Source organism: Hyla sarda, chromosome 4 (genome assembly GCF_029499605.1).
Source record: "Hyla sarda isolate aHylSar1 chromosome 4, aHylSar1.hap1, whole genome shotgun sequence".
NCBI lineage: Eukaryota > Metazoa > Chordata > Amphibia > Anura > Hylidae > Hyla > Hyla sarda.
Genome location: NC_079192.1, coordinates 395,145,474 through 395,172,507, shown reverse-complemented (window position 1 = coordinate 395,172,507; position 27,034 = coordinate 395,145,474). Strand labels below are relative to the sequence as shown.

General features: G+C 44.3%; 1 protein-coding gene across 3 annotated transcripts in view; it reads left to right on the top strand.

The window, feature by feature from the left end:
- LOC130267424 (potassium voltage-gated channel subfamily A member 2-like) overlaps window positions 1–27,034 on the top strand; it is a 135,246-nt gene that overhangs the window by 53,667 nt on the left and 54,545 nt on the right. Inside the window, exon 1 of one of the 3 annotated variants that reach the window (XM_056517227.1) lies at window positions 16,381–18,282. The exons of 1 other annotated variant lie outside the window; for it this stretch is intronic. In XM_056517227.1, coding sequence (XP_056373202.1) covers window positions 16,849–18,282 — 1,434 coding nt within the window. In that variant the 5' untranslated portion in view covers window positions 16,381–16,848. Of the gene's footprint in view, window positions 1–16,380; window positions 18,296–27,034 lie in introns of those variants that run through there. One more of the 3 variants, XM_056517228.1, reaches the window with a different exon arrangement.

Genomic DNA, 27,034 nt, shown 5'->3' with positions numbered 1-27,034 from the left:
TTGGCTAAACAATTTTTTGTACACATTTTTCGTCTTCACGGGTTGCCTACGCAGATCGTCTCGGATAGAGGCGTCCAATTTGTGTCTAAATTCTGGAGGGCACTCTGTAAACAACTCAAGATTAAATTAAATTTTTCTTCTGCATACCATCCTCAATCCAATGGACAAGTAGAAAGAATTAACCAGATCTTGGGTGACTATTTACGACATTTTGTTTCCTCCCGCCAGGATGACTGGGCAGATCTTCTACCTTGGGCCGAATTCTCGTATAATTTCAGAATCTCTGAATCTTCCTCCAAATCCCCGTTTTTCGTGGTGTACGGCCGTCACCCTCTTCCCCCCCTCCCTACCCCCTTGCCCTCTGGTCTGCCCGCTGTGGATGAAATTTCTCGTGATCTTTCCATCATATGGAGAGAGACCCAAAATTCTCTCTTACAGGCTTCTTCACGCATGAAGAGATTCGCGGATAAGAAAAGAAGAGCTCCTCCCATTTTTTCCCCTGGAGACAAGGTATGGCTCTCCGCCAAATATGTCCGCTTCCGTGTCCCTAGCTATAAGTTGGGACCACGCTATCTTGGTCCTTTCAAGATTTTGCGCCAGATTAATCCTGTCTCTTACAAACTTCTTCTTCCTCCTTCTCTTCGTATTCCTAATGCCTTTCATGTTTCTCTTCTTAAACCACTTATCATTAACCGTTTCTCTCCCAAATCTGTTCCCCCCACTCCTGTCTCCGGCTCCTCGGACATCTTCTCCGTCAAAGAAATTTTAGCATCTAAAAAGGTCAGAGGGAGAACCTTCTTTTTAGTGGATTGGGAGGGTTGTGGTCCTGAAGAGAGGTCCTGGGAACCTGAGGACAATATCCTGGACAAAAGTCTGGTCCTCAGGTTCTCAGGCTCCAAGAAGAGGGGGAGACCCAAGGGGGGGGGTACTGTTACGCCGAGCGCTCCGGGTCCCCGCTCCTCCCCGGAGCGCTCGCTACACTCCTCTCACTGCAGCGCTCCGGTCGGTTCCACGGACCCGGGGCGCTGCGATACCGCCTCTGGCCGGGATGCGATTCGCGATGCGGGTAGCGCCCGCTCGCGATGCGCACCCCGGCTCCCGTACCTGACTCGCTCTCCGTCAGTTCTGTCCCGGCGCGCGCGGCCCCGCTCCCTAGGGCGCGCGCGCGCCGGGTCTTTGCGATTTAAAGGGCCACTGCGCCGCTGATTGGCGCAGTGGTTCCAATTAGTGTTTACACCTGTGCACTTCCCTATATCTCCTCACTTCCCCTTCACTCCCTCGCCGGATCTTGTTGCCTTAGTGCCAGTGAAAGCGTTTCCTTGTGTGTTCCTAGCCTGTGTTCCAGACCTCCTGCCGTTGCCCCTGACTACGATCCTTGCTGCCTGCCCCGACCTTCTGCTACGTCCGACCTTGCTTCTGTCTACTCCCTTGTACCGCGCCTATCTTCAGCAGCCAGAGAGGTTGAGCCGTTGCTAGGGGATACGACCTGGTCACTACCGCCGCAGCAAGACCATCCCGCTTTGCGGCGGGCTCTGGTGAAAACCAGTAGTGACTTAGAACCGATCCTCTAGCACGGTCCACGCCAATCCCTCTCTGGCACAGAGGATCCACTACCTGCCAGCCGGCATCGTGACATCTATCTATCTGTCTGTCTATCTATCTCATATCTATCTATCTCATATCTATCTATCTATCCCATATCTATTTATCTATCTTTCTATCTCATATCTATCTATCTATCTCATATCTATCTATCTATCTAAATCCAAAGAAGCAGCAGCACACAAGGTATACGGTGCAAAAAAAGTATGTGGTTTTATTGCATCAGTGCATACAGAGCAACGTTTCTGCGACCTCCTCGTCGCCTTTCTCAAGCTCCTGGAGCTTGAGAAAGGCGACGAGGAGGTCGCAGAAACGTTGCTCTGTATGCACTGATGCAATAAAACCACATACTTTTTTTGCACCGTATACCTTGTGTGCTGCTGCTTCTTTGGATTTATTTATTGGGATCCCGAACCAAGGCTCCTACACAGCGTGCACCAGCTACCTGAAGTACTATCTGGTTGTGCTGCTCTCCTGGGATATTTATTTATCTATCTATCTATCTATCTATCTATCTATCCCATATCTATCTATCTATCTCATATCTATCTATCTATCTATCTATCTCATATCTATCTATCTATCTCATATCTATCTATCTATCCCATATCTATCTATCTATCTCATATCTATCTATCTATCTCATATCTATCTATCTATCCCATATCTATCTATCTATCTATCTATCTATCTATCCCATATCTATCTATCTATCTATCTATCTATCTATCTATCTATCTATCTCATATCTATCTCATATCTATCTATCTCCTATCTATCTATCTCATATCTATCTATCTCATATCTATCTATCTCATATCTATCTCATATCTATCTATCTCCTATCTATCTATCTATCTATCTATCTCATATCTATCTATCTATCTATCTCATATCTATCTATCTCATATCTATCTATCTCATATCTATCTCATATCTATCTATCTCCTATCTATCTATCATCTATTTCATATCTATCTATCTATCCTAAATCAGTGAATACCATTGACTATCCCGTGAGAATGACACCATTGTGTTTAAGGCAGAAAAAAATAGACAAGTGTAAGGATTGGAGCGACTGTTACAAGTGCAAAAATTGTGATGTATAGGTGACTGGGTCAAAACATCTCCAGAATGGCAATTCTTGTTGGGTGTTCCCAGTATGCAGTGGTTAGTGCCTACCAAACGTCTCCAAGGAAGGATATCTGGTGAACCAGTGAATCATGGGGGCCACCTAGGACTCATTGATATGTCAGCAGTGAAGACTAGCCCGTCTGGTCCTATTGAAATAGCTTTATTGATCATTTAGTCATCATAACAAATCATACACAAAACATGACAGTACAATATACAGCACAGGTTCCCTAAGCTATACACTATACCACATGCTATGCTAACACTCCACTCCATCACTTGTTTTTGGAGAATCAAAGTTGAAAAGACAACAACATATTACACTCTGGTCCCATCCCAAAGAAGAGCTACTATAGAGCAAACTACTGAAAAAGTTCCTGCTGACTATGAAAGAAGGTGTCAGATCACACAGGGTATCACAACTTGTTGTATATGAGGCTGAAAATTGGTCCCAGTGATGGTGTTGACCTCCCGTCCTTGGAGCAATGGAAGAAGGCGACCTGGTCTGATTAATCATTTTCTGCATCATGGGGATGGCCAGGTGCATGTGTGATACCTACCGGGAGAAAATTAAGCATGAGAAGAAGACAAGCCGGTAGAGCAGGGGTTCTCAACCGTTGGTATGTGTACTCCTAGAGGTACACCATGGGTTGTGCGGGGGTACGCAATGCGCTGACAAATACCGGCCAGGCATTGGCCAGTATTTGTCAGTACATTGCGGGGAATGGCTGCGGCAACTTTACAGGAGCTGCGTGGTTGCTGGGGAGACGTGATGTCCCCTTCTGTTCGGCGCCAAACAGGACTCCGGGAACGGGACTCTGGGAGCGGCTCCCGGACAAGCCGGGTAATGTAAAAAAATAAAAAGTAAAACCTAAGTGTATGTGGGAGGGAGGGATGTTATATATATATTAGCCCAGGGGGATCGGTGGGGGGAGAGAAATAATGGCACAACGGCCTTAAGATGGAGGGGGAGAGAGGTATAATGGCAAAAGGGGATCAGAGGGAGGGGGGAATTATAGCACAGGGGGATTAAGATGGGGGGGGGTAATGATTATCCCCCCCCCCTCCATCTTTATCCCTTTCTGCCATAATTCCTCCTCCCTCTGATCCCCTTTTGCCATTATCACTACCCCCCCCCTCTATCTTTATCCCCTTGTGCCATATTCCCCCCTCCCTCTGATCCCCTTTTGCCATATCGGATAATAATGGCACTAGGGGATTAAGATGGAGGGGGGAGTAATGGTACAGGGGGATTAAGATGGAGGGGGGAGTAATGGTACAGGGGATTAAGTATCGCATTAATATAAAGGTTAGCACACACCTTTTGTCCGCGGGTACCCCTCGCACGTAAATTCTGCACTAATCTACTCTCGAGGGGTACCCGCGGACATACTTTTAGCCTTTGGGGGTACAGTCGCCAAAAAGGTTGGGAACCACTGCGGTAGAGTGTCATGTGCAATGTTCTGCTGGGCCTTGGGACCCTGTGGATGTTACTGTGACACGGATCACCTACCTAAACATGGGACAGACCAAGTCCCCTCCCTTAATGTCAGCTGGACCCCCTAATGGCAGAGGCCTCTGTCATCAGAATAATGCCCCCGGCCACACTGCAGACATTGTTCAGGAATGAGGAACATGATAAAGAGATCTGACAAGTCAGATCCATGGAGGCCGCACCTCACAATTCACAGGAGCTGCTACATATGTCGTGGTGCACCACAGGACACCTTCAGACGTCTTTGGAGACTATCTATCCTAATGTCCCATCTGTGCAGATTCAGCAGTGCGATGAAGAGTTCAGAACCCATCAAAGTCACACTACTTGTCAATGCGGTAGCTTGGGGGTGTAGGGTATATTGGGGTGTAGCTGTGCGGTTACTTAAAGGTGCTTGCTTAACTCTTTCTATTCATGATGCCAGGGTGAGGGCTATTCTCTGTATGCTTGTCCTACCGCCACCCTTCCCAAGAGCTATAGGAAGGTATAAAATAATTGAATGACCGGAGATTTGCATAAACTTGTAGGAACTTTTACTGAAGATTTTATGCAATAATGAACAGGAACAGTCCATATAACAGAGTCTATTAGAGCTTGAAATGTGGTTGGGACCTCGTGAGTCTATTGAGCTTAGGAAGATAATTGTTGCGGTGATCCACTGGATTTAGGGGTTTAGATTTGGTCCAATAATCACACTAGCTTTAGCGGGGATTGAGATTTTAACTTGCGGTTTAGTTTAGGCTGAGGCTGGCAGGTTTCTGGCCTAGCTTGTCTTTGAAAGTTGCGCAGATCCGTCCTGCTAGTCCAGCATCCACGAGAGCAGCAACCCAAGAGAGCGATCATTGGCTACAGCTCCCTTATGTGGGCAGGGGCTGGACTAAAGCTCACTGGTCCATACAACTGTCAATCTTCTGTACAAAGAGTTAGAGTTTTGGGTAATCATGTGACCCAAGGACCTCCAAAGGTCCTCCAACATACCATAGAGGAATTAACACAGTCCTGCGACGCTACCAAGGAAACATACTATACATTATATTAAATATATACATTTAAACATTACAAAATTAGAAAAGAAGGAGGCGACTAGGGGCTGTTCCACCTGGGGGACCCCACCTGAATGTAGTAACTCTGACTTTGGGGACCACCATACAAGGCACGGTATGCAATACGGTACCGAGAAACCACATCAACGTCAGACACCTCAAGGCACATTCTGCTGCTCCATAACACGTGCCCCCTGTAGTGTATGTTGTTAAGGAGCTGAACGGAATAATCCCCCTGATGGTCTATGTCCCGGACACACTGCAGACATTATTCAGGAGTGAGGAACATAGGGCTGTGGAGGGGTTAATGTAAGAGTCCCTGGTGGTCTAGGCGAGTAAAAATGTTAATATAATGGTCTCTCTTGGTCTAGGGCAGTAAAGAGGTTAAAGGGGTACTCTGATATCTTATCCCCTATCCAAAGAATCCCTCTGCTGCACCCAGCGTTTGTTTAGAAGCGTCAGGTGCAGTGCGGGAGGCTTGTGACATCACGGCCATGCCCCCTCAATGCAAGTCTATGGGAGGGGGCGTGATGGTCGTCACGCCCCCTTCCATAGACTTGCATTGAGGGGGCGTGAACGTGGCCATAATGTCACAAACGGGCGTGGCCGTGACATCACAAGCCTTTGCCTCGGATCGCCAGTCATCTGGCACGGAGCAAAGTTCGCTCCGTGCATCGAATGTCTGGGGAGCCGCAGCCGAGATCGCGGAGGTCCCCAGCGGCGGGACCCCAGCGATCAGACATCTAATCACTTATCCTTTGGCTAGGGGATAAGATGTCTAGGGGTGGAGTACCCCTTTAATGTAAGGATCCCTGGTGGTCTAGGGCAATGAAGAGGTTAAACAGATTTGTAAATTACTTCTATTAAAAAATCTTAATCCTTCCAATAATTATCAGCTGCTGAAGTTGAGTTGTTCTTTTCTGTCTGGCAATAGTACTCTCTGCTGACATCTCTGCTTGTCTCGGGAACTGCACAGAGTAGAAGAGGTTTGCTATGGGGACAGTTCCCGAGACAGGTGTCATCAGAGAGCGCATAGACAGAAAAGAACAACTCAACTTCAGCAGCTCAGAAGTACTGAAAGGATTAAGATTTTTTTATAGAAGTCATTTACAAATCTGTTTAACTTTCTGGAGCCAGTTGATATATATATATATATATATATATATATATATATATATATATATATTAGGGATCGACCGATTATCAGTATGGCCGATATTATCGGCCCATAATCACGATTTTGGGCATTATAGGTATTGGCAATTACCTTGCCGATAAGCCGATAATGCCCCGCCCCCCGCACCGCCCCCACCGCACCGCGACCACCCCCCCGACCTGCTGCACCGCACCGCGACCACCCCCCACCGTAGTGCTGGGCGGTATACCGGTATGGATTTTTGACCATACCGCTATACCGGTCGGGCCCCTCCCCCACCCTCCGAGTCAATAAAAAAAATTAAACTTACCGGTAATGGGGGTGGTCCGGGCCATCCATCCTTCCTGTAGTGTCCGGCGGCATTCCGGTGGAGGGTGAACTGGTCCGGGCTGTCCTTCTTCTCCGGGGATCATCTTCTCCACTCCGGGCAGGCTCCGGCCTAGTACGCTGCATAGACGCTGCTACGCCGTGACGTCGGGTGCGTTGCTGCGCACTGGCGTCACTGCGCAGCGGCGTCTATGCAGCGTACTAGGCCGGAGCCTGCCCGGAGTGGAGAAGAGGACCCCCGGAGAAGAAGGACAGCCCGGACCGGTTCACCCTCCACCCGGAATGCCGCTGGACACTACAGGAAGGAAGGATGGCCCGGACCGCCCTGACAGGTAGGGGGAGAGAAGCGGGTGGCGGCGGCGGCGGCGGCGGCCTATGGCACCGCAAAAGCCACTGCAGTGCATTGATTTAAAGCGCCTGCTTTAAATCAATGATCTGCAGCGGTGTCGCGGGGGGATAAATAGCTGATAACTTATACCGGAATATCGGTATAAGTTATCGGCTATCGGCCCTAACCTGCACCGATTATCGGTATCGGCCCTAAAAAACCGATATCGGTCGATCCCTAATATATATATATATATATATATATATATATATATATATATATATATAAAATAAAAGTTTTTTCATGGACAACCCTTTAATGTAACGATCCCTGGTGGTCTAGGGCAGTGAAGAGGTTCATGTAAGGGTCCCTTGTGGTCATTGTCCCAGCTACACTGCAGACATCAGGAATGAGGAACATGACAGAGATCAAGGTGGTGACTTGTCCTCCAAATTCTCCAGATCTCAATCCGATCGATCACCTGTAAGATGTGGAAAACAAGTCTGATCCATGGAGGCCGCACCTCACAACTTACAGGATCTGCTGACACCTTTAGAGGTCTAGGGAGGCCATTTCTTGATAGGCTGGAGACCTGGTGACATCTATCTATCCTAATTTCGGAATGTTCTTGAATGTCCCATCCGTGCAGATTCATGCAGTGCGATGAAGAGTTTAGAACCCGTCACACGGCTCCTCAGCGTCAGACACCTCCAGGCACATTCTTCTGCTACATAACAGGTGTCCCTGCAGCGAATGTTCACAACCAAAGCAAATCAATTGTAGACCAGATATTCCTGTGTATAGAACAATAGATATTCACACAAACATTTTTTTAGAGTGCACTTGTCTAATGGCCTTAGTGAGATTGGTTGAGCAGCTGAGGCAAGGGCCAGGGTCAAGGGTTAAAGGTCATTGATGAGCCGGTTGTGTCAACCATTTAATCAATGTTATTCCATCTTCGCTCCCCTCCCCGTGTTCCATTTTGATTTTGTGACGGATCCCTTGAAAACAAGCACGAGCTAGAAAAAAATCCTGGGAGTACTGGGATCCCGAAATATACTGGAATCTACTTAACCCCACTACCCTTATATTGCACCAATGACATCAACACCATAGAGTCACCATTAAAGGGGATATCCCAAGATTAAAACAACTAGCGCATCGTGGGGGATCCCCACCAATCACAAGATCAGAGGTTAAAGGGGTACTCAATCCAAAGGATAAGGGATAAGATGTCTGATCGCGGGGGCCCCCAGCGGCGGGATCTCGTCTGAGTGTGTATCAGGTAAAATACATCTGGATAAAAACGAGAGAGAAGTGGTTACTAGTGGCGATTGCTGAAGAAGGGTGTAATTGGGCGTTTTGTGCAGTGTCTCACCCTGTTTGTTAGTTGCTTGATTCTCCTGGATGTAAGGTGCTGTTGGTTACAGATCACTTGCTCCTTTCTATATGTACGTGGGTACAGTATATATGCGGCTGTTATGCACTGAAAAGGTAAAGATATAAATCCAAGGGATGTTCAGTACTGTTTGTACTGTTTCACAATGATATTTAGGGTACCTGTATCTGTGGAGACATTGTGTGCTCCTGGCGAGTTTTTTTTTGTCCAAGATCTATGCGGATTCGTTCGGGGATGTTCCTCGTGTAGCTTCCAAAGCTTAGATTGGGCGGGAGACTGCCCCGGCCGGTGGTATCTCTACCATTCCCAGTCTCGCTTTGCTACACGCCCGGTGAATAATTTTGCCGTGAGTGACGTCACTACTGGGCAGCGGTTGGTCCAAGAAGTGTTCCGACGCGTTTCAGAGGCGGTCTCGGCTTCCTTCGTCCGGGAAAGTTACCTAATGGATACTCCTTCTTCATTCGGGAAAGTTACCTAATGGATACTCCTTCTTCATCCGGGAAAGTTACCTAATGGATGTTACGCCGAGTGCTCCGGGTCCCTGCTCCTCCCCGGAGCGCTCGCGGCGTTCCCCTCTCTGCAGCGCCCCGGTCAGACCCGCTGACCGGGAGCGCTGCACTGACACTGCCGACGGGGATGCGATTCGCATAGCGGGACGCGCCCGCTCGCGGATCGCATCCCAATCCACTTACTTGTCCCGGTCCCCGGCTGTCACGTCCTGGCGCGCGCGGCTCCGCTCCTTAGGGCGCGCGCGCCAGCTCTCTAAGATTTACAGGGCCAGTGCACCATTGATTGGTGCCTGGCCCAATCAGTCTAATTAGCTTCCACCTGCTCCACGTCCATATAACCTCACTTCCCCTTCCCTGCTTTGCCGAATCTTGTTGCCCTTGTGCCTAGAGAAAGTGTTTCCTGTGTTTACCTTACCAGTTTTTCCAGACCTTTTGCTATCACCGTTGACTACGAACCTTGCCGCCTGCCCTGACCTTCTGCTACGTCTGACCTTGCCTCTGTCTAGTCTTTCTGTCCCACGCCTTCTCAGCAGTCAGCGAGGTTGAGCCATTGCCGGTGGATACGACCTGGCTGCTACCGCCACAGCAAGACCATCCTGCTTTGCGGCGGGCTCTGGTGAATACCAGTAGCAACCTAGAACCGGTCCACCGGTACGGTCCACGCCAATCCCTCGCTGACACAGAGGATCCACATCCAGCCTCCCGAATCCTAACAGTAGAGCCACAGCTACAGCAGCAACCATCTCCTCCGCCAGCTCCTGCACCTCCTCCGCAGCAAGTGGCCGCTCCTAACCTCCGCTTGTCCCTGCCGGACAAATATGATGGGGACTCTAAACTCTGCCGTGGTTTCCTGTCTCAATGTTCCCTACATTTGGAGATGTTGTCGGAACAATTTCCCACAGATTGGTCAAAGATGGCTTTCGTGGTTAGTCTCCTGTCTGGGAAGGCCTTGTCATGGGCCACACCGCTTTGGGACTGCAACGATCCTGTCACTGCCACTGTTCAGTCCTTCTTCGCTGAGGTTCGTAGTGTCTTCGAGGAACCAGCCCGAGCCTCTTCTGCCGAAACAGCCTTGCTGAACCTGGTCCAAGGAAATTCTTCTGTAGGCGAATACGCCATCCAATTTCGTACTCTCGCCTCTGAATTATATTGGAACAACGAGGCTCTCTGCGCGACCTTTAAAAAAGGCCTATCCAGTAACATCAAGGATGTGCTGGCCGCACGAGAAATTCCTGCCAACCTGCAAGAACTTATCCATTTGGCCACCCGTATTGACATGCGTTTTTCTGAAAGACACCAAGAGCTCCGCCAGGAAAAGGACCTTGATCTCTGGGCACCTCTCTCACAGTATCCTTTGCAATCTACCCCAGTGCCTCCCGCCGAGGAGGCTATGCAAGTGGATCGGTCTCGCCTGACCCATGAAGAGAGGACTCGCCGCAGAGATAAAAATTTATGCCTGTACTGCGCTAGTACCGAACACTTCTTGGTGCATTGCCCTATTCGTCCTCCGCGTCTGGGAAATGCACGCACCCAGCTCACGTGGGAGTCGCGTCTCTTGGTATGAAGTCTGCTTCTCCACGTCTCACTGTGCCCGTGCGGATTTCTCCTTCTGCCAACTCCTCCTTCTCAACTGTGGCCTTCTTGGACTCTGGTTCTGCAGGAAATTTTATTTTGGCCTCTTTAGTTAATAGGTTCAACATCCCTGTGATCCGACTCGTCAAGCCGCTCTACATTTCCTCGGTCAACGGAGTAAAATTGGACTGCACTGTGTGTTTCCGCACAGAACCCTTGCTCATGAGCATTGGACTGCATCAAGAAAAAATAGAATTTTTTGTTCTGCCCAACTGCACCTCTGAAGTCCTTCTCGGTCTGCCATGGCTCCAACGCCATTCTCCTACCCTTGACTGGACCACCGGGGAGATCAAGAGCTGGGGTGCTTCTTGCCACAAAAAATGCCTCACGTCTGCTCCCAGTCCCGTCAGTCAAACCTCAGTGTCTCCTCCTATACCAGGTCTCCCCAAGGCCTATCAGGACTATGCCGATGTTTTTTGCAAAAAACAAGCAGAGTTTTTGCCTCCTCATAGCCCCCTTCCTGGTAACACTATGCCCCGTGGCAAGCTTCACCCTCTGCCCCCCCTCCCCATTCCCACTTCTTCTGGACTGCCTGCCATTGATGAATTTACCCAGGACTTCTCTGTCTTCCAGAAAGAAACTCAAGAGTCGCTCCCAATGGCCTCGTCTCATGTGAAGCGACAAGAAGACAAAAAGAGGGGGAGACCTAAGGGGGGGGGTACTATTACGCCGATCGCTCCGGGTCCCTGCTCCTCCCCGGAGTGCTCGAGGCGTTAGCGCCCCGGTCAGACCCGCTGACCGGGAGCGCTGCACTGACACTGCCGACGGGGATGCGATTCGCAAAGCGGGACGCGCCTGCTCGCGGATCGCATCCCAATCCACTTACTTGTCCCGGTCCCAAGCTATCACATCCTGGCACGCGCGGCTCCGCTCCTTAGGGCGCGCACGCGCGCGCCAGCTCTCTAAGATTTAAAGGGCCAGTGTACCAATGATTGGTGCCTGGCCCAATCAGTCTAATTAGCTTTCACCTGCCCCACGTCCATATAACCTCACTTCCCCTTCCCTGCTTTGCCGGATCTTGTTGTCCTTGTGCCTAGAGAAAGCTATTTCTGTGTTTGCCATACCAGTGTTCCAGACCTCCTGCTATCTCCATTGACTACGAACCTTGCCGCCTGCCCTGACCTTCTGCTACGTCTGACCTCGCCTCTGTCTAGTCCTTCTGTCCCACGCCTTCTCAGCAGTCAGCGAGGTTGAGCCGTTGCCGGTGGATACGACCTGGTTGCTACCGCCGCAGCAAGACCATCCCGCTTTGCGGCTGGCTCTGGTGAATACCAGTAGCAACCTAGAACCGGTCCACCGGTACGGTCCACGCCAATCCCTCGCTGACACAGAGGATCCACATCCAGCCTGACGAATCCTAACAAGCGCCTTAATCTAGAATGAGGACCCTTCAATGACTGCCGTGAAAAGGGGTATCGGCGGTCAGTGAGCGGGTAAATATATTTGTTTTGATCAGATCTGCACACCTTCAAACTGTGGCCCTTCAGTTGTTACAAAACTACAACTCCCAGCATGCCCGGACAGCCGCTGGCTGTCCGGGCATGCTGGAAGTTGTAGTTTTGCAAAAGCTGGAGGCACCCTGGTTGGAAAACACTGCTTTAAAGGGGTACTTCAGTGGAAAACTATTTTGTTTTTTAAATCAGCTAGTGTCAGAAAGTTAAACAGATTTGTAAATTACTTCTATTAAAAAAATCTTAATCCTTCCAGTACTTATCAGCTGCTGTATGTTCTTCTCTTTTTGAATTTCTTTTCTGTCTGACCAGAGGAACACAGGTTTCAGGAACTGTCAAGAGCAGGAGAAAATCCCCATAGCAAATCACCCCTGCTCTGGACAGTTCCTGACATGGACAGAGGTGTCAGCAGAGAGCACTGTGGTCAGACAGAAAAGAAATTCAAAAAGAAAAGAACATACATCAGCTGATAAATACTGGAAGGATTAAGATTTTTAAATAGAAGTAATTTACAAATCTGTTTAACTTTCTGGCACCAGTTGATAAAAAAAAAAATGATTTTCCACTGGAGTACCCCTTTAAATCAATGTTCCCCAGCCTATGGCTCTCCAGCTCTTGCAAAGGTACAACTCTCCGGCTGTCGATGCATGATGGGAGTGGTAGTTTTACACACCGGTTGGGGAACCCTGCTCCCAATTTAAGTTATAAAAGAGCCGTCGCTTCAGTGTTTAGGTTGTTGCTACTTTGTGACACCCAGACAAGGCGAAAACCGCCCGCGAACAAGACGGCTGCTCGCGTTTTGTAACCTTGGCGTAATTTCCCTCGGGCAGTGTTACTCCTTCAATGTCACGTTACAAGGAGTTCACCTAACACGCCAAGAGCAATTCATCACTTGTCCTTAAAGATACATTATCTGTCGGGTTGTTCCGGTCTCTGGAGACTCCTGGACACTTCTAGAGAATTCCCAGTGCTTCCCTATAAATGTCCCACAAATATAAAAACCCTACAAATACAAATACAAGTTCACCCTAGGTGGGGCCGGGGTGTTGGCTTAAGCTCATCTGAAAGGTCCCATTGGTCCTAGGAGACAATGGCGGCATATATATGTGTCCTCCGGGGGCTGCAGGACAAAGTCACACGGTCTGCTGGATGAGAGCAATTTATGGGACTGTTCATCCTAATCCTTCTGGTTCATGGGCAGGATGATAGCCTTACATTTACACAGGCAGAGCATTAGATGAGGGGATAGAAATCTGCTTCTCCATCTATAACTATTCATACCCTATATTTATCTATTCATCTATCTATGGATGTATTCCTCTTAAATTTTATCATTGAGTTATATGGGGGAAAGCAAAGTGCTGGGTGTTCATCAGGGAGAATTCTGCTGGCAGTGTTGTGTATTGGGTACTGTTCTGTCTATCTATCTATCTATCTATCTCATATCTATCTATCTATCAATCATCTATCTCATATCTATCTATCTCATATATATCTATCTCATATCTATCTTTCTATCTCATATCTATCTATCTATCTCATATCTATCTACCTCTATCTTTCTATCTCATATCTATCTATCTATCTATCTCATATCTATCTATCTCATATCTATCTATCTCATATCTATCTATCTATCTATCTATCTATCTATCTCACATCTATCTCATATCTATCTATCTCATATCTATCTATCTATCTATCTATCTATCTATCTATCTCATATCTATCTATCTATCTCATATCTATCTATCTATCTCATATCTATCTTTCTATCTCATATCTATCTATCTATCTATCTATCTATCTCATTATCTATCTATCATCTATCTCAAATCTATCTATCTATCTCATATCTATCTATTTATCTATCTCATATCTATCTTTCTATATCTATCTATCAATCAATCATCTATCTCATATCTATCTATCTAATATCTATCTATCTATCTATCTATCTATCTCATATCTATCTATCTATCGCATATATATCTATCTATCTATCCATCTCATATCTATCTATCTATCTTATATCTATCTATCTCCTATCTATCTATCTATCTCATATCTATCTATCTCATATCTATCTATCTCATATCTATCTATCTATCTCATATCAGTCTATCTATCTATCTATCTCATATCTATCTATCTATCTATCTATCTCATATCTATCTATCTCATATCTATCTATCTCATATCTATCTATCTATCTCATATCAGTCTATCTATCTATCTATCTATCTATCTCATATCTATCTATTTCATATCTATCTATCTGTGGTAGCGGGGTTTGATGCAGGGCAGATACTGTTACCCTAGGGGCAGATGGAATTAACCCTTTGTATTGGTGATGCCAGGGCATGGTTGATCCTTGATACCACCCGAAGATATACCGCTAGATCCTGGGCTGGGCACGGGGGCAATAATGACTCAGACGCCAAGTTACGGATAACGGTATCTTTACTGAGGGTAGACAGATGGTAACGTCTATACAGTTCAGCCAGGGCCCAAGAAGGTGACCAGAGAGACCTTAAGGGCTTGCTGGGACTTGTAGTAGGACTAGACAATGTAATGCAGACCACGTTGACATGACAGTTGCTGACAGGGACTGACTTGACTGATGACTGACAATCCTGAGACTGTGGTTACTTGTAGCTGTTGTGGCTGCAGATTGGACTTGAGGCTCCTATGACTCTGGACTCTCTAGGACTCGACTTGACCTCAGCAAAGACTTGTAAGGAAAGAGAGAGAAGCTCCACCCAGGGCTTATATGGGGGAGACTATTAGGGAGCCCATAGGTCACCCCTGGGATCACCTGGTCACTGGTACCACCTGGGTAACAATCACATGACAAGTCACATGGTAAACAGTCTTAAAGTGACAAGTGGCTTTCTTAAAACATTACACGGTATAATAAATACATTAGAAACATATTTACATGGGGGACAGATGAAAGGGGCCAGGGGACACTGTAGGGGGGCTGCCTGACAGATCTCATATATATCTATCTATCTCATATATATCTATCTCATATCTATCTCATATCTATCCATATCTATCTATCTCATATATATCTATCTATCTATCTCATATCTATCTATCTATCTATCTATCTCATATCTTTCTATCTATCTCATTATCTATCTAACTCATATCTATCTATCTATCTATCTCATATCTATCTCATATCTATCCATATCTATCTATCTATCTATCTATCTATCTCATATCTATCCATATCTATCTATCTCATATATATCTATCTATTTCATATCTATCTATCTATCTCATATCTATCTCATATCTATCTATCTATCTATCTATCTCATATCTATCTATCTATCCATATCTATCTATCTATCTATCTATCTATCTATCTATCTCATATCTATCCATATCTATCTATCTATCTATCTATCTATCTATCTATCTATCTATCTCATATCTATCCATATCTATCTATCTATCTATCTATCTATCTCATATCTATCCATATCTATCTATCTCATATATATATATATATATATATATATATATATATATATCATATCTATCTATCTATCTATCTATCTTATATCTATCTATCTCATATCTATATATATCTATCTCATATCTATCTATCTCATATCTATCTATCTATCTATCTCATATCTATCTATCTCTCATATCTATCTATCTCTCATATCTATCTATCTCATATCTATCTATCTGTCTATCTCATATCTATCGCATCTATCTATCTTATATCTATCTATCTCATATCATATCTATCTCATATCCATCTATCTATCTTATATGTTATATCTATCTATCTATCTATCTATCGCATCTATCTATCTTATATCTATCTCATATCTATCTATCTTATATGTTATATCTATCTATCTATCTCATCTATCTTATATCTATCTATCTATCTTATATGTTATATCTATCTACTTCTTTTTCTTTATATTTATGGTACATTTAATTAAACAACACCAGCAGCAGCTTCAGGATCTGTGACTAGACAGATGTTATTTTCCAAGAGGTTCTGCAGCTTCTGCCTGTAACCTGCTGTTGTCTCCTGTTCCTGGTGCTTCTGTGTCTTGCACGGTCCATGTAGGGAATGTCCAGTCAGCCCATTCATTCCTATGGACCAGACCATGAATTGAGGGCATTGTGTATGGCAGTGTTTCCCAACCAGGGTGCCTCCAGCTGTTGCAAAACTACAACTCCCAGCATGCCTGGACAGCCGAAGGCTGTCCAGGCATGCTGGGAGTTGTAGTTTTGCAACAGCTGGAGGCACCCTGGTTGGGAAACACTGTTGTATGGACTGAACAAATAGGGAGGAGGCAGTGGAGGGCTGGCGGGGAGCTGAATGAGAGGTGGTAGCTTCTTCTGTGACACTCCCCCCTGGACGTCAGTGTGCTCCTGGGGAGGGCGAGAGACTGGAGCTGCTCCTCTACCTCAGTGACAGCCAGTCTAGAGTCACCGCCAAGGATCTGCCACAAGGAGGGGACCCAGTCACCACCGGGGACTCACGATCAACAGATTGCAAGAAGACATGCCGCTGTCCATTGAGGAGATGGTTGCAACAGGGTGACACTCATTGCAGCCATGTCTATCACAGCCAGATGTGATGCCAGCTTCATGGTGGGATTGTCACCGAGGACAGGATGCACTACAGCCAAGGAGCTGCCAATCATCTCGGAATTATAGGTGCATAGACTGAGGAGAAAGCTACTGGGGTGCGGCTGTGCTGAGGAGGACCCCCCTAAACTGGAGATATGACTGTGGTATCTGGGGAGAATGTGGATGAGACTCTAGTGTCCCTTAGTGCCCTGGGGCAAGAGGGTTATGACCCTGAAAGGACGACCCAGGACTGTTGTGAGAGGGTGGTCATCAATATCTCCGGACTCCGCTTTGAAACCCAATTGAGAACTCTTGCCCAGTTTCCCCAAACCTTACTAGGGGACCCCAGAAAGAGAATGCGTTTCTTTGACCCTCTGAGGAATGAGTACTTTTTTGATCGAAACCGACCCTGCTTCGATGCCATCTTGTATTACTACCAATCTGGCGGAAGGCTTCGCAGACCCATCAACGTCCCCGTTGACATCTTCTTGGAGGAGATTAAGTTTTACGAGCTGGGGGAAGAGGTCATCGAGATCTTTCGGGACGACGAGGGCTTCATCAAGGAAGAAGAGCGACCATTGCCCGACAATGACTTCCAAAGACAGGTCTGGCTACTCTTTGAGTATCCGGAGAGTTCGGGACCTGCTAGGGGCATTGCCATTGTCTCAGTCCTCATCATTCTTATCTCTATCGTCATCTTCTGCTTGGAGACACTTCCAGAGTTCAGGGAAGAAGTAAGGATGTCAGGTGAGCATCTTTTGGTCAATGGGACCCGTCCCGCCAAAGACAGTCCCTTTACTGACCCTTTCTTCCTCATCGAGACCCTATGCATTATCTGGTTCTCCTTTGAACTCTTGGTCAGGTTCTTTGCCTGCCCTAGCAAGCCAGCTTTCTTCAAGAACATGATGAATGTCATTGATATTGTGGCCATCATCCCTTATTTCATCACCTTAGGGACCGAGCTGGCCGAGCAACAAGGTAGCAATGGGCAGCAGGCCATGTCCTTGGCTATTTTGAGGGTCATCCGCCTGGTGAGAGTCTTCAGGATATTCAAGCTCTCAAGACACTCTAAAGGTCTTCAGATCTTAGGGAAGACATTGCAAGCCAGTATGAGGGAATTAGGACTTCTCATCTTCTTCCTCTTCATCGGCGTCATCCTGTTTTCCAGTGCAGTGTATTTTGCAGAGACTGATGATCCCGAGTCTTTATTTACCAGCATTCCGGATGCTTTCTGGTGGGCAGTAGTGTCCATGACAACTGTCGGTTATGGTGACATGTACCCATTAACCATTGGGGGCAAAATAGTAGGTTCTCTCTGTGCCATAGCCGGCGTGTTAACCATTGCACTCCCAGTTCCTGTAATCGTCTCCAATTTCAACTACTTCTACCACAGGGAGACCGACCACGAAGAGCAATCCCAGTACACGCATGTCACCTGTGGACAGCAGCCATACGGAGACCTGAAAAAGAGCGAGAGCAAACAGTCATTCAACAAGTCGGATTATATGGAATCAGAAGACCTGGATGACGCCAAATATACTCACTTCCCCACCAACCAACACTATGGAGAACCCAAAAAGTTAACAGAGGTATGACCTCTTGGTAAGTTCTGCTAAAAAAATAAATAAATCCTGGTCCCATGGTTGAACCTCATCACTAGCTTGGGAGGTCTAGAAGAGTCTGAAAGACTGTACTGTAGATGTTTGAGAGTTCATAGCCGTGAGGTTGTCCTGCCATTTTTATGGTGTGTTTAGAAATCTGGATCTTGTGGTTGCATACGAAACACGCGTAGTCCGCCATGAACCTTGAAGGAATTGTCACATTGTATCAATCAAACAGTTACCCAGTCGTCCTCGGGTCATCACTCTCATCATCCTCATGGTCGATGCAACCAAGGACACTTTTTGCCTCTTTTTTTTTTTATAGTGTTTCCCAAGGATTATTAATATGATGCCGTCCTACAGGAATCACACACAAGCACATCATTTATATGGCACAAGCTGCTATGGATAGATTCTTGTATCTGTGCCATTGTCTTGAACTCCCAACGACACAACACAGTGTTCTATGGGGAAAGACTTTCAGGAGCCACTAGGGTTCGAAGAACAGCTGTTTCGGGAGGTGACAAAAAACATCAAATTTCCCTTATATTTTTTTTTTCTTAAATAAGAAATTTTTTTTTTTTTTTGGCCTAACCCTGCTTCAAAGTCACTTTTTTATCCTTTCAAATTTTGCACAAAAGTGGAAAATATTGCAAAAGAGGATGACGGTGACGCACTTTGAGACCATCCGAAAGCCAATTCTGGGGGGGTGTGGGGGGTACGACATTTGGTGTCGAAACATCTGCAGTTTTTTGCACAGATCTTCATTTGTTTACATCATTTTGGCATTTCGTTTAACCCTTCTGCTGCCAGGGATTCCTGCACGACTCTCTGATTAGGAAAGGGTTTTTATGTTTTTTTGCTGTTTTTTGCTTATTTTTATTTTTTTATTTTTAATTTTTTGCTAACCAAATATCTACTTATCTGTAAAGTGCCTTCATGTGTAAGGTAAAAAACAAAAACTAAATATTATATATATATATATATATATATATATATATATATATATAATTATTATTAATATTATTATTGAGTTCTGTGCATATTTTATTTTTACATACATTAGACCGGAGAAACTTTTATTGAGGGGCCATTGGGGAGGGAGGGGATCAGAGTCAAGGCATATTGTGCTACCAGGGGGGAATTGATATATTGCATGAATTTTAAAGTAGCCAAATATGCACTAAAAAATATATATTATTTTTTGCTAAGACGTCTTCATTGTCTCCATTTTCTCGACCCATCGTCCATCATTGATCATTTTGCCGGAAGCTGTCACTGTGATGACCCCCCCCCCCCTTCTTCTAAAGCCATCGGGAGATTACTTTATTTTATATATAAAATACATTATATTATTATATTCATATATATACATATATGTACAGTATAAATACTAAATATATGTAATATTTCAACAAAGTGCATATTATATATACATATAAATATTATTTCAAAAATACAAAATATTGACAAAATTTATAATAAAAAAAAATCGTTTTGCAGGAGATTATCCAGTATATTGGGAGCAGGGTTCCCCCAATTTATGGCTCTCCAGGTGTGCTAAACTACTACTCCAATCGTGCTCTGACAGCATGAGAGTTGTAGTTTTGCAACAGCTGGAGGGCCACAGTCTGGTGATTAATGATAATGATATAAAGCGTGTTTTCCAATTAGGGTGCCTCCAGCTGTTTCCAAACTACAACTTGGTAACATCTAGGGAGGCACAGTTTGGAGACCACTGATTTAGAGTATCGAATTCTTGAGTGATCCTCACTCAGAAAGCTGGGTAACAAACTGGGTGGAACAATAGTACAGATGTTGCATTGGAGTCCCTAAAGTGACAACCAATATGGCCGCCCCGACAGCTTTTCTACTGAATGGTAAATCTGCCAAATTAAAAGGGATTATCCGCAAAAATTTGGAAAAAGAAGCAGCTAATTTCTACCGGAAACAGCGCCACCGTTGTGCTCAGGTTGTGTGTGGTATCACAGCTCAGTTCCATTGAAGTGAATGGAGCCCAGTTGCAATCCCACATACAATCTGAGGACAGGGTTGGCGCTGTTTTTTGGAAGAAAGCTATTTTGTTTTTGTACTCCTGAATAACCCCTTATTATGCAGCAATAGAGAAAGGGGAGATATATTCCTACATTGACATTCAGGACTATAGGAAAGCTGGGTGGCAACCTCTGCGGGCACTATAATGACAACCAGATTGCTTGTCACCCAGCTTTTCCAAGCACAGATAAAATTAAGAATCAGCTAAACAGGATCTATTGTTGCTGATTTTTTCTTTAATATTCTTCTTTTATATTTAGCTGGAGTTGATTCCTGTATTTTTTTTTTTAAACAGCGCCACACGCATCCACAGGTTGAGTACGGTATTGCAGCTTAGCACCCATTCACTTCAATGGAGTTGAGCTGCAATACATACATATGGCCTGTAGACAGGAGTGGTGCTGTTTGTGAAAGAAAGTTTTCATATATGTCTTGGGGGGGGGGGGGCAACAAGGATTCAGAATTAGAAAAACTTCCCAAATTCTTTACCAAAGAAATACAGTCCTTTTCACTAAACATGTTTCAGAGGTCTTTTCCTCCTTCATCAGTACTTCTCCTACTGATGAAGGAAAAGAAGATCTCCAGAACGCGTTAAGTAAGTAGGACTGTTTGTAAAAATGGCTCATTCAACATTAATAAAGGGGTTATCCAGAAATAGAAAAACAGAGCCGATTCAGAATTAGAAAAACTTCCCAAATGCTTTACCAATGAAATACTGTCCTTTTCACTAAACGTGTTTCAGAAGTCTTTTCCTCCTTCATCAGTACTTCTTCTACTGATTAAGTAGAAGAGCATCTCAAAACCCGTTTAGTGAGTAGGTCTGTTTATAAAAATGGCTGCTTCTATCTATTCTATCCAGAAATAGAAAAACAGAGCTGATTTCTTCCAAAAACAGGGCCACTTTTGTCCTCTGGTTGTGTGTGGTATTATACCTCGGCTATATGGAACAGAGCTGCAATAACACGCACAAACTGAAGACCAAATGTGGTGCTGTTTTTGGCAGAGAAAGAGTTTGTGTGCGGTATTGCAGCTCAGTTCCATTGAAGTGGATGCAGCTATGTTGTAATTCCACACACGTCCTGCGGACAAAAGTGGCGCTATTTATGGAGAAAAAAATCGTTTTTTTTTTATTTTTTATTTTTTTTATATTGGGATAACCCCCTGAACTAGGGCGTAGAAAAATATAAAAATAAAAAAAAATAGAGAGACCAGGTTACAGTAAAATTTCCTAAATCTGGTACCAATGCGATCAAATGGAATCCGGATTATGAAATATTCTGGATTATCAGATAGACCTAGAAATTACATAGAACTCCCAATTTTTCGCTCAGTCTTCTGTAAAAAAATTCTTGCATTGCTTTTTGGCGCCGCCGCCGGTTTATTAGACTTTCTGGATTATCGGATGTTATTGAAATTTCACTGTCTATGTTTGTAAACATCATTTTGGCTACTTTTTGATAGTAGTTCATAGTTGAAAAGTTCTATAGGATACATGACCGTTGTAACGGATTTGTTTCGTAATGGATCCTAATGGATTCCATTGACCCATAATGGGTCCGTCGGGTTTTAAAGTACAATATTCTGCGAAGCGAAAGAAACCCGACAGAGAGGAGCGCAGATTTTTATTTTTTAAGTGAAAACAGTGCCACCTACAGGCTGTAAAATTGCTCATTTAAGACAATTTTATAGGGATTCTATGGGTTTAGTACAGTGTTTCCCAACCAGTGTGCCTCCAGCTGTTGCAAAACTACAACCCCCAGGGTGCTCGGACAGCCGAAGGCTGTCCGGGCACGCTGGGGGTTGTAGTTTTGCAACAGCTGGAGGCACACTGGTTGGGAAACACTGATATAATGTATTATAGTTGCAATATTTTTTATTAGTTTTTGAGTTTTTTCCATTATAACTTGTTGAAACTATTTTGCTACATATGCAATTTTGCCTTAGTCTTCTTTTGTTATGATTGGTCGGCAACTATCAGGGTTTGTTGTGTTACTTTTGTTGCAACTATATGATACATTGTTGCTTTGGCAACTATAAATGTTTTGTTGGTTATAGTGCTGTATGGAATAGGTTTGTGGACTATAGCACCTGCGCTCCCCTCTGATGCAGCCTGCTCTTTCCCTGCTCTGCTTCTATGGGTTTAGTACAGTGTTTCCCAACCAGTGTGCCTCCAGCTGTTCCAAAACTACAACCCCCAGCGTGCCCGGACACTGGTTAGGAAACACTGATATAATGTATAATAGTTGCAATATTTTTTTATTAGTATCTGAGTAATAATGGTAATAATGCCCCTCATGCTAGATAGGTGCCTCCAGTAGGTAATTAAGTGCCCCTATAAGGTAGGCATGTGTTCCCAGTAGGCAGTTACCCCAGTAGGTACATAGGTGCCCCCCAGTAGGTAGGAATGTGCTCCCAGTTGGCAGTCACCCCTAGAAGGTAAATAGGTGGCCCATTAGGTAGGTATGTGCTCCCAGTAGGCGATTAGCCCCAGTAGGTAGATAGGTGTCCCCAAGTAGGTAGGTATGTACTCCCAGTAGGCAGTAGGTAATAGTTGACTCCCAGTGGGTAGATAGGTGCCCCTCTGCTTCCAGTAGACAGTTCCCCTCCAGTATAAAAGATAGTTGACCCCAGTACAGATAGGTGATTCCTAGGAGATAAATAATTGCCCCCCAGGTGCGAACTATTATAAATAACCCCCCCCCTTTTTAGATTGGTGCCCCCTCAAGGTAGATAAGTGCCCCCATCAGTGAAAGACAAAAACGGAAAAAAAAAAAGTTTTTATTTTTACTTATCTCACCTGCGCTCCCCTCTGATGCAGCCTGCTCTTCCCCTGCTCTGCTTCTATGGGTTTAGTACAGTGTTTCCCAACCAGTGTGCCTCCAGCTGTTCCAAAACTACAACCCCCAGCGTGCCCGGACAGCCTTTGGCTGTCCGGGCACGCTGGGGGTTGTAGTTTTCACACTGGTTGGGATACACTGATATAATGTGTTATAGTTCCAATATTTTTTATAAGTAATGAGTAATAATGGTAATAATTAGTGTTGAGCGGCCTAGGCCATATTCGAATTCGCGAATATTCGCGAATATATGGACGAATATTCGTCATGTATCCACTAGAGTCGCACACGCAAAAATTTGCGTATGCGAAAATTAGCATATGCACAAATGCGCATTTACGAAAATTAACATAAATAAGTGCCTATATGAAAATTTGCATATACAAAAATTCGCATATGCGAAACTTAGCATAGATATAAATCAGCATACACGAAAATTCGCATCTAAGAAAATTTCGCACATGCTTATTTTTTTTTACCCATGCGCAAATTATCGTGTATAAAAAAAAAAAAAAAAAAAAATCGCATATGCGAAAAACTACATATAAAATTAGCATACACTAAAATTCGCATGTGCAAAACTTTCGCATGTGTCTAATTTGCGCGAATGCGAAAATGTACATATACAAAAAATCGCATATGTGAAAATTAGCATATGGAATATGCTATATTCGCGAATAAAATTCGCATCTCGAATATTCACGAGCAACACTAGTAATAATGCCCCTCATGCTAGATAGGTGCCCCCAGTAGGTAATTAAGTGCCCATATAAGGTAGGCATGTGTTCCCAGTAGGCAGGAATGTGCTCCAAGTAGGCAGTTACCCCTAGAAGGTAAATAGGTGGCCCATTAGGTAGGTATGTGCTCCCAGTAGGCGATTAGCCCCAGTAGGTAGATAGGTGTCCCCAAGTAGGTAGGTATGGGGATAGCGACCTAGGTGAGGGCCTACCCTGTCTACCCCCTTGTCTTACCCCCGGATTGGGGAAAAGAAGGGTCAGACCTGTTGGATTTCAAAATGCCAAATCCTTTTGTTCTCATTGACATAAGTCGCTGCTGGAGAAGTCTGGCAGCAGCTTTCTCCCATCTGCCCATTCAGAATACATGCACGCTCAGCCAAGACAAACATACATGTGTATACAGGGATCGGGAAAGATACCGGACAGCTGAAGGACAGTTATGTAAAATGAATGGCCAGATTAACACATACCGGTAGGATCGGACTATAAAAGGCTTGTAGTCTGTAACCACCAAAGCACATGAATCTGCATAGGAGCTGTATACACAAAACGCTCGGATATTTTTAATCCAGACTATTTGAAAAGCTTCATATTGTTACCTTTAGTGCAATAACATAAGAAAAACAATTGAGAAAATGTGTGTGTGTGTGTATATATATATATATATATATATATATATATATATATATATATATATACTGAGTGTATATATATATATATATATTTTACAAATATTTTCGCATGAAAGTCATGTGACAATTGCATGTGAATGTGAGTTTTATGACATATAACAGCCCACTCCATAGATAAAAAGATTACCTGGGAAGCAAAAACTAGTTCCTGTGCAACCTCATAGCCTTAAAGGGGTACTCCGGTGGAAAACATTTTTATTTTTATTTTTTTTAATCAACTGGTGCCAGAAAGTTAAACAGATTTGTAACTCACTTCTATAAAATAAAATAAAAAATCTTAATCCTTCCAGTACTTATTAGCTGCTGAATAATACAGAGAAAATTATTTTCTTTTTGGAACACAGAGCTCTCTGCTGACATCATGACCACAGTGCTCTCTATTACTCCATAGTGTTCGGCCTGTTTAGGTGTCAGCAGAGAGCACTGTGGTCATGATGTCAGAAGAGTTCCAAAAAGAAAATAATTTCCTCTGTATTATTCAGAAGCTGATAAGTACTGGAAGGATGAAGATGTTTTTATAGAAGTAATTTACAAATCTTTTTGACTTTCTGGTGGCACCAGTTGACTAAAAAAAAAATAAAAAAAAAATAAAAAGTTTTCCACCGGAGTAGCCCTTTAAAACTCTGCAGTGTGTCCCAACCCTACTTGTAATTACAGTTTCTCCTCCCTGACCAGCGCTTGTTTGGTTCTTCTGACTTCTGCTGCCCCTGACCATTCTTCTGCCTGACGTTCTGTGCCTTGTCTGCAATAGAACGGAGACAATTAAAATGCTGGACTATTGGTGGGCCTGGGTTGGAGAACTATTTTTAATGGACTTATTCGGTCCATTTTGTGGTTAAAGGAGAGCTGCAGGATAGGGGATAAGTGTCTGATCGCGGGGGGTCCGACCACTGGGACCCCCTGCGATCTACCAAACAGGGCCCCAGCATTGCCGCGGTGTGCACCAGCTAATGCGCGTCGTCAAGCTCACTGAGCTAGACGAACACGCCACCCCATACAGCTCTATGGGAGAAGTGGGGATGCACGAATGCCTCCGTGGCAGAGCTGGGGCCCCATACAGGAGATCGCAGGGGCCCTAGTGTTTGGACCCCCCTCGATCAGACACTTATCCTCTATCCTGTGCATAGGGGATATGTTTATTTTACTGCGAATGTCCTTTAAAGGGGTACTCCGGTGAAAACCTTTTTTCTTTTAAATCAACTGGTGGCAGAAAGTTAAACATATTTGTAAATTACTTCTTTTAAAAAAATCTTAATCCTTCCAGTACTTATTAGCTGCTGAATACTACAGAGGAAATATTTTTCTTTTTGGAATGCTCTTTGATGACATTACGAGCACATTTCTCTCTGCTGACGTTATTATAATAATCACGCTTTATTTATTGTTGTCCTTAGTGGAATTTGAACCCAGGTCCCCAGCACTGCAAAGCAGCATTGCTAACCACTGAGCCACCATGCTGCCCTTAGCATACATCTGCTATGCACGGTTGCTAAAATGGACAGAGATGTCAGAAGAGAGCACTGTGCTCGTGATGTCATCAGTGTTCCAAAAAGAAAGGAATTTTCTCTGTAGCATTCAGCAGCTAATAAGTACTGGAAGGATTAAGATTTTTTAATAGAAGTAATATACAAATATGTTTAACTTTCTGCCACCAGTTGATTTAAAAGAAAAAAGGTTTTCACCGGAGTACCCCTTTAAGTCACATTGTCAGAACCTTAACATCTTCTAGTGGGACAGTTTAACTCAGTCAGTGACAAACTGAGATGTTTTGGGCCCCACAAGAAGAATGTATTCATGGGCATCCTAATTATGGCCAAAATGTTTTGGGGTCCAAGTGGTCAGATTTACAGCACTTAAAGGGGTACTCCACTGGAATTTTTTTTTTTTAAATCAATTGGTGACAGAAAGTTAAACAGATTAGTAAATTACTTCTATTAAATATATCTTAATCCTTCCAGTACTTATCAGCTGCTGGTATGATCCACAGGAACTCCTTTTCTTTTTGAATTTCCTTTCTGTCTGACCACAGTGCTCTCTGCTGACACCTCTGATCATTTTAGGAACTGTCCAGAGCAGGAGAGGTTTTCTATGGGGATTTGCTCCTACTCTGGACAGTTCCTGACATGAACAGAGGTGTCAGCAGAGAGCACCGTGGCCATACAGAAAATAAATTGTAAAAGAAAAGAACTTCCTGTGGATCATAACAGCAGCTGATAAGTACTGTAAGGATTAAGATATTTTACTTTACTTTATAATTTACAAATCTGTTTAACTTTTTGGCACCAGTTAATTAAAAAATAAAAGAAAAAAAAATATTTAAAATAAAGGTTTTACAGTGGAGTACCCCTTTAACACCTATTCCCTATTCAGTGGATAGTGGATGCCTATTTAAAGGGGTACTCAGCTGGAAAACTTTTTT